Source organism: Cynoglossus semilaevis, chromosome Z (assembly GCF_000523025.1).
Source record: "Cynoglossus semilaevis isolate Cse_v1.0 chromosome Z, Cse_v1.0, whole genome shotgun sequence".
Taxonomy (NCBI): Eukaryota; Metazoa; Chordata; class Actinopteri; order Pleuronectiformes; family Cynoglossidae; genus Cynoglossus; species Cynoglossus semilaevis.
The window spans coordinates 2,499,191-2,507,967 of record NC_024328.1 but is presented as its reverse complement, the minus strand read 5'-3'; the positions used below and the strand labels follow the sequence as shown (position 1 = coordinate 2,507,967).

Genomic DNA, 8,777 nt, shown 5'->3' with positions numbered 1-8,777 from the left:
TTTTTGGGGGGTTGTATTTATACATTTTGTGTCCATTTCAATGTTGTTGTTTAATTTTTTATAAAAAAGAAAATGTACTTCAGGGAAAAAGTACATCCTTATAGTTTACTTTTTTTAAGGGATTTCATATAACATTTACATTTATGCATTTAGCAGATGCTTTTATTTAAAGAGACAGGATCAACAATCAGGTTACATACGATTGTCATTGTCATTGTGTTTGTATTTTTTTTTTTTTTTTGGTGTGTGGCCCTCTGCACTGGCCAACTACCAGAGTGTACCATGTCCTCGTCTGTCCACTGCTTAGCTCAGCCCTCTGTGACCCAGAAAAATAATTCAATAGTAGAAGATGAATAAATTAGTTCTTAGGCTGCAAATGTAGAAGAAAATAAAAACAAAACAACATGTGCATTTCCAGTCTGTACTTTGTTGATAACGAGCTTTGTTTAATTCACACTGCGGCCAGTTTTTGGTGCATAAATATTACAACGATTGTTCTGGTTTCTGCTATAGCACGAGCAAACTGTGTGTGTGTGTGTGTGAGAGAGAGAGAGAGAGAGAGAAAGAGAGAGAGTGAGATGGTATGCCGTGTGCGCGCGCGTGTGTGTGTGTGTGTAAAGTGCTGCCTGTGTAAAAACTCCTGTATGATATATGAGTATGGTATTAAAGCTGAAATGACAGCTATGTGGGGATTATATATTTGCATGCATTACATTCAACTATATTGTATTAAAACCACTGGACACACACACACACATGAACATATGCACAAACAATCATGAGTGCATGCATTTATTAATGTAGTGATGCAGCGGTGCCTAACAAATGAAAATCATCCATCTCTGCAGCAGCTTGTTTTAACTGTATGAGACCTTTTGATTGATTTTCTCCAGTCTTGTCACTGATAGCAGATGATGAGGGTTTTTTTCAAATGACTCAATTTTTCCCTGCACTCTCCACTCATCACTAGGCTTAATTATATTCATTCCGTACTTGTTATCTAAGAAGTGTGCTCACTTCTTGTTCGAGTCATTTTAACACCTCCTTCTTGTGTCTCTGTGCTCTGGTTAGTGCTGGATTGATGAGGTTATAAACCTTTAACACTAAGGCAACATTTAATATTCATGGTGTAGCTCATGTCAGCTCAGCAGAGGAAATACAGAAGTAGGGTGGTTGTGGGCACAACAGACAAAGGAATATGACCAAAGGTTACAGGGTCACAAATGTAAGCAGAAACCTTAATTTATAAAAGAAAAAAAACAAAGAAAGAAACAACGAAATTCCTTACATTTTAGGTTGTTTATTATCTTAATGAATGCATAGTAAATTTGTGCAGGTTTAAATAAAATATTTTCCACCTTGCCCTTTGTGTTTTCATCATGTCAGTTTATATGATTTTACATCAAGGATTACTAGTAGGATATTAAATCACAAACATTCATACTCATACAACATTGTGGAATTTTTTATAAATCTGATCTGCATTTATTAGTGTCTTATCTAAAGTCAACGCTGAAATACAACAACGTAATTAATTATAGTTCTTAGCCTGACCTGTCGAGAGACCACATGCAATTAAAGGATTCAAAACACGTGCGGAAGTTTAAATTTTCTTGCGGAGCAGGTAAACCACTTTAAAACGAAAGCTCTATTATAGAACTATTCAACAGTAAACCGTTGTTTTTCTACTGCCATCTAGTGACAACCGTTTCCCTTCCCTCTAAACTTCCCTGCTCAGTGTTTTGTTCTAAATAGACATGTTTTCTATAAAGCAGGTTTAAACAGGTCAATCTTTAGAATAGTTGTATAGATACTTATTCTTTGGTTTTTATTTTACATACTAGTCAAGCTGTGTTCCATAAATATATATTAAATATATATACAGTGTGTGCGTTGCGTGTATAAAAGGGCGTTGTCTTGGTGGGTGACGTATGACGTCGTTACGTAAACCGTTCGGCGCAAAAATTCAAACCCTGAACAGGACCTAAGCCGCAGCCACCGCTGTGTTCTCTTAAGCATTTGCTAATTATATTTCTCGTCTTTGATACAGCTAGAGAGGATATTACGAATTCGAAGGTATGTATAGAGAATCAAAAGGTCCTGCAGCGAACCGGGTTTCTTTTGTTTGTTTCTTTAATAGAATATACAGTGTTGACGCTTTGTTGGCTAATGCTAGCCAGAATTAGCGTTGTTGCATCATAGCACTTGGTTTCTGCATCTCTCATTGTGCGACTGAAACCAATATCTATGTACTTACTGAGATCTGAGATTATCAACCTGAGATTATATTCCTCTTCCAATAATTATTTGTATATTTATGCCGTGGTAGTTCAGTATGCACATTCAGTTGATGGTTTAATCGTTCTTCGCAAAAAAATATTTGTAAATGTTAAGCTTTTTGGTGAACGTGGGTTGTGATTCACATTCAGATTTTTAAAAACGAGTTCACAACTTGTGAACTCGTTTTTAAAAATCTGAAGTGAATATGCTCGGGTACACTGAACCGAACGAACGTGGATCGTTTGAATTTTTATAAACATAACATCTTTGCATGAATGTGTTCACTAGATGCATAATTTGTTGCTGCGCTGAATTTAATATTTTGAGTAAAAAATAACTTATGTGTAGTATTCATTTTTAAGTATGCATATCTGCTGTTATGTATCAAAGTGTGATAAGGCCGCTTTATGTGGTTTTATGGTTAAATTGTTGAAAATGCTTACATGTTTTAATCATTTTACGGTATCAAAAGTGCCTTAGTTTAGGATTCATTGCCAGACAATGAGAATTTAACCCTTACAGTGCATGAAGTTGACTAGGTGGGCGACCATAAACGGTGCTTTTTCTATTTCCAGAACAACACAGTAAAATCAAAATGAGTACATCTTCTACTCCTGATTCCCGGATTCGTCAGGGATGGACATCCTCTGTATCAAAAAACAAGGGTATCACTGCTGCAACACAAAGCACACCACTGCTGGCTGCATTTCCCGGGAATGACGACGAAAAAGAACGTCGTCAGCGCCGAAGGTCAAGAGTCATCGACCTTCAAAGTGTTTCTGACTCTTCCTTTAATGAATCCGCGTCTCATAGGTAAGATATAGAGATTATGATTTGGGAAACATGTTTGTATTGGTGAACTTAAGGAAGCCTTTTGAAAAGATTTATAAAGCTTAAATTTGAGATATACCAGATATATCAAACGTGTCCTGCCATCACCAAGATAATCTGATGTTTGTATGCAGCGTCACAGGGACTCCTGCAGCGGTGCCAAAGTTGTCAAATGCACAGATCTCAGAGCATTACTCCACATGCATCAAACTCTCCACTGAAAATGTAAGATTGAGCAAAACCCTGTAATAACATCAGTGTGTGTGCATTTTCAAATCCCAATTGATTTTTCATGAGTTAAGAGTTATGGTCTATTGCTTAAAATTTATTATTATAAAATATTAAAACGTGTAATTTTTCTTTTATGGCAGAAAATCACCACCAAAAACGCCTTTGGTCTTCATCTGATTGATTACATGGCTGATATTCTCAAGCAGAAGGATTCTGAACTCACCAACTTCAAGGTATGAAGATTTTTAAACCACTTCCATTGTATTAAAAATGTAGAATTCTGAAATACACGTCAAGTTTTGACCATAAAACAGATTTACTTTGGATTTTTGTTGAATTGAAATTTCTATGTTTAATCTGAATTTTTGTATGACATATTTTTCTGCTATTTTACCAACTTTTAATGTTCTGTACCTTTTAGGTTTTTGTGTGTGTGTGTAACTTTTCACTTTAACTTTCCCCCCATTCCACTAGCATCTTTATATCTTATTTGTAATTCAACCAAAAACATTGTCTTATGTAGTGAACATGTGTGATATGTGTCTTAGAAGTCAATTCAGATTTGGTAAAGTCAACTGTTTTATCTGTTTCAGGTAGCAGCAGGCACTTTAGATGCCAGCACTAAAATCTATGCTGTGAGGGTGGATGCTGTTCACGCTGATGCCTACAGGGTGCTGGGTGGTCTGGGGGCCGAAACCAAACCAGGAGAGGGTGAGAAGCTCTGCGCTGCACGATTATCATTACAAATATCAGGGTCACAACGAACCTGAAAAATAACAACCAATTTTCCAATTATGGAAAATAAGTAAAATGTCCTGGAAACACTTTAGGTATTAGGTAAGTAGGAAGTTATTTTTGACCCCTGCTTCTTCTTCGTTGTAAGTCAATGCGCACAGGTACAAAGTGCATGCACATGCCCTCTTGCCTCACACTGTATTTCCACAGGCAATATCAAAGAACATTACTTCTCTGCTCCCTCCTTGCATGCCACCTCAGGGCAACACCTCATTTTCCAGTTTCTGTTTGAGTTTGTTGCTACGTTGAGTAACTTCCCCTGTTTTAGATCCTGTTTAAGACTTAATACCCATAGACAAAAATGGAAAAGGATGCCCAATGGGTTTGCAACCTAAACTTTGTGTTCACTGGATGTTTTCTCTCCCATCACCACAGGCTCCTCTCTGTTCCCTGATGAAAAGGCAAACATGGAAGTAATCTGAATTAATGTAGAAAGATGCGTGGCACAGCTGCAGATAAGAAGACTTTTCACCAAGTCATGAGCATCAGGGATTAGTTTTAGAGTTTGACATGATATCCTGTCTGTCATACTGTAGCAGCTGTAGAGTATAAAATAATAATAAAGAAAGAGAATTCAGAATATGAATTAGATATATGGTCAAAAACAAATTTGACCGTTGTTGAATGATACATGAACGACTCCTTAACATTGGACTTTTCTGCTTTTTTGTTTTTCTTTGTCAATAAACAGACTACAGAGGGACTGAGGAGGGCAGAGAGGACGAAGGAGCGCCAGGTGAAGTGACTGCAAAGCAGCCGAAGAAGAAAAGACCCCACAAAAAGACAGTGGAGCAGAACCTGAGCAACATCAACAGTCCCGAGTCTGAGAGGAAGTGTGAGGTGAGACAACAAAAACAATGAGTGTTGGTGCTACAGACATAATAGAAAAAGAGTTGGTGGTAAAGTGTGTTTCAGTGTTTGATCTTTTGCTGGAGCAACAATTCACTTTGCTACAGTTTCCAGCAAAAATGAATTGACATTTATATATCTGAGTTTGTGTAGTCCGTTGATGTTCTGTTTAAATAAAGCATTTTGATGTTTGGTTCCCATCTTTAAAATAGCAAAAGTTTGATAGAAACAATTATAGCAAAGACCTCAAACGCAGTTTAAAGTAGGCAACTGGACTCACCTGAAGTTGAGTTGAGTCCAGTTGCCTACTTTAAACTGCTTTTGAGATTATTATGATGACCTGGATGACTGAGAATATCCACAAGTCATTACAGCAAAGGAAAACCAAAAATGACAGTTAGCAAACTAAAAAATACATATAAAAAGTTTTTTATTGAAAGTCTTGAAATTCATTAATTGACCATTTACCCAATTCTCATACTCAATATTCCGAAACAGTCCAGTGCTTAATTTCTGATCATAATAATAACAATCTATGCAGATTTTTTTGCCTCAAACACTATATAATTCCAACATTTTGAATCAAGAATGAAGGCATTAATTAATCAGGATTTCATATTTGGAAGAAAAACTGATATGTACAAATATTACATTATTATGTTCGAACATCCCTAATGAATAGGTTTATTGGCTTTGCTGATAAATCTGATTTATAAATACATTGACATTTGGTTTGTCCACACAGTGAGAATTATTATTAAACAAAAAATGTTGAAATATCTAGAATTCTCTGTATGTCTCACACAATGTTTGTATTGTTCTTGTCTGATTTGTTGAGGTTTAACTGACTTAATTGATTTTTTTTTTTACCAATGAGACAATAGTGTTGTAATTATATGAGTTGTGGTCAGTATTTTTTGGACACTCAATATTTGCCATTTAAATGTAAACGCGCTCATCTCTACATTTGCCCTCATTCAGGTGGACCCCATGTTTCAGAGGATGGCCTCGTCCTTTGATGAGAGCAGCACAGCCGGCGTCTTCCTGCCAGTTCTGTTCAGTGAGAGCAGTCGCTGCGCGTTGCTCTTTCCTTCCTACTTCACTCTTCTTCAGTCCAAACCGTCCTACTCTCCTCCACCACCACAGACCGTCTCTGCTTCCCCATTCAAGGGTAACAATAAATTCTTTAAGTATAAAGATTTTATTATAGCAAATTGTCAGGTAGATTCTACTGTTCCCTGGTTCCTTTTTAAACAATTTTTCATAATTCTGTTTTTTTTTTTTTACTTTTTTTTTTTAGCTGGACTTGATCGTTCTCAGGAAAAAAGTTCCATCTGCCCCTCATTGGAGGATTTCTCCTTCACCAGCTGGAATCCAGAGCAGGTCAGAGATTCCACATCATCGCTAATAGTTTAATGCAACTTAGTTTTAGTAGAGGCATAAGGCTGCCCCCTATCGGGTCCCATGGGATCAGTTGATGGTTGAATGTGGAGTTTGCATTTAAAATTTCAAAATGATATAACTATTTTTCAACTGTTGCTGATTGAATTAGAAGTCAGCCAATCAGAGGTAGCGGTAAAGTTAAGAATCTTAAATATGGAGATACTAGGTAGCAAAGAAAGTCGTGGAGAGTATTAATTCACTATAATAGGCAAGGGTGGGTAACCTTTTCAGCAGAGAAAGCCAAAAAAAGTCACAAATTTTAAAATGTATTTCTGTGAGAGCCATACCATTAAATGTATACATTACAACTGAATGTATGAATTTTCAAACCATAAAAAACAATTTTTGAGTATAATAAGCCTCTGAAGTATTAAAGTAATTTAAGAAAATTAATAACGTTCTTATGCTATCCAATAGATGAAATACTTCTTACCATTAATGCGACTTCTGGTGCTGCATGGTCTTGATGCGATTGACCCCAGTGCAAAAAAATACTTATGGATTAAAATGTGTAACAGAGTTATAAATTAATGGTTCCACGTGCCATACAACAGAGTTTATTACACACCACGTAAGAAAAACCTTAATTTATGGTCATTTAATACAACACCCCTGCTGAGTCGTGAACCCTGGGGAGCAACAGTCAGGCTACGCTGTCCTTATGGTAGGTGTACATGTTAGGATGTCTGTCATTAATTAATTTGATTATTTTAATTTTATCATTAACTGTACTGTTATTTACTTTATATTTTCAGTGCACACATAAAAGAGCACACATATAACAGTATTTCATGAAGATAAAGCCACAGTGTGTAGAAGCTGCATCATTAAAGCTGCAGTTACCTTATTGTCCTTGTCTTAACTTCAATGAAAGCATTACTGCTCCTCCATCATTATATTTTATCTCATTATCCCATTTAAGAGTACACACAGACTTGACTTTTATGTGAACTCATTTTGTTTTCCCCACTAAAGCTCAACAGGTCTGTCTGTTACTATTCTCTTGTTGTGGTTGGCTGAAAAAAAGGGGGCGAAGGGGTACGATCTTAATTCCAATGTATATATTGTAATATTGTGCATAAGCCTGTTAATTTCACTGTGTTTAATTTAATTAATGTCTTCACTAGTATCTTTACTTATGCATCTGGTTCTCAGACCATAAATCAGCTCGTGGAGAAGATGAAGCAAGGTGAGCACGTTTTTGACATGAACGCTGAGCCAGAGCCTGAACCACAGGATGACGATTGTCCAGACTTTGATGCTGACTATGAAGAAAGACTTGGGGATTGTGAGGAGGGACACAAGGAGCGCAAAGAGAGTTGTGAGGCCTCAGGGTCTGGCAAAGGAAGGTGAGATAAAAGATGACTACAGCTGCGTAATAGTCTTTTTTTCCATGTTTGTGTTTTCAAAAATAACTTGTCATAGAATTACAGATACTTTTTGTGTTTTACTCCTGTGCTTTCTCTTGTTATTAATTAGAACTTTATGAATACTTGAGGATGTAATTAAAAACCCTGTCAGCTTCCGGTCATTAATGTATTTTTCCTGTTTGTGTTCCTTTGGTGTGGATGGTAACAACACAGGGATGTCATTCCCATTGGAGAAGGAGACATTACCACCATGTGTCTGCAACTCTCCTCTCAGCCCAGAGAGTATTCATACTTCAGCCCCAGGACAATGGCTACGTGGGCTGGACCAGGATACTGGCAGTTCAAGCCAAAACACAAGCGTAAGGATTGACTCTAGGACAGGGGTTGGTGGAGGGAATAGGGTTTTTTTTGTTTTGTTTTTTAAGCTTTTAATTTGTTTTGGGTTTTTTTTTAAATAATTATTTATCTATGTTTTCCCCTCTGACCAGGAGTTCTTAATTTTTTATATATATATATATATGTGTGGGTGTGTGTATTTTTTCAGTATTGGAAAAACTAGCTTTAATAATTGTCTGTCTTCTTTGTGTTCATCTTTTCATTCACCAAATCACCTCCAGTGGACCACTTACCTGATAAAGAGACACGGAAGAGGAAGCCTAGGAAGACATTTGAAATAGATTTCAGCGATGACGTCAACTTTGACACCTACTTCCGAACCACAAGGGTAAAAAAAACTGCTTGCATACAGTTTGAATACACATCCTCTGGGGTCCTTTTGTTAAATATTAAAGAAACTACTCTCAGTGCAAAAGACTGTAAAAACTGTAACAGAACTTTGGTTCAAGCAATAATACGGTTATTTCTACCAAATGCAAATACATAGTTATTATTGTCCAGCCATCAATTTTCATCCGTTTATCCATTACCGGATGTTAATCAGGTAATGGATAAACAGTTGTCTAAAAATCCATTGGGCAG

At 36.6% G+C, this 8,777-nt stretch overlaps 1 protein-coding gene across 1 annotated transcript in view; it reads left to right on the top strand.

Moving 5' to 3' along the window:
- Nucleotides 1-1,923: 1,923 nt before the first annotated feature.
- The window catches only part of ncaph (non-SMC condensin I complex, subunit H), a 10,940-nt gene continuing 4,086 nt past the window's right edge, over nucleotides 1,924-8,777 (top strand). Inside the window, exons 1-11 of the mRNA XM_008335679.2 lie at nucleotides 1,924-2,076; nucleotides 2,856-3,093; nucleotides 3,246-3,336; nucleotides 3,483-3,575; nucleotides 3,936-4,053; nucleotides 4,829-4,977; nucleotides 5,968-6,157; nucleotides 6,287-6,369; nucleotides 7,585-7,778; nucleotides 8,013-8,158; nucleotides 8,417-8,523. Of these exons, the coding sequence (XP_008333901.1) occupies nucleotides 2,876-3,093; nucleotides 3,246-3,336; nucleotides 3,483-3,575; nucleotides 3,936-4,053; nucleotides 4,829-4,977; nucleotides 5,968-6,157; nucleotides 6,287-6,369; nucleotides 7,585-7,778; nucleotides 8,013-8,158; nucleotides 8,417-8,523 (1,389 nt within the window). The 5' untranslated portion in view covers nucleotides 1,924-2,076; nucleotides 2,856-2,875. The remainder of the gene's footprint in view (nucleotides 2,077-2,855; nucleotides 3,094-3,245; nucleotides 3,337-3,482; nucleotides 3,576-3,935; nucleotides 4,054-4,828; nucleotides 4,978-5,967; nucleotides 6,158-6,286; nucleotides 6,370-7,584; nucleotides 7,779-8,012; nucleotides 8,159-8,416; nucleotides 8,524-8,777) is intronic.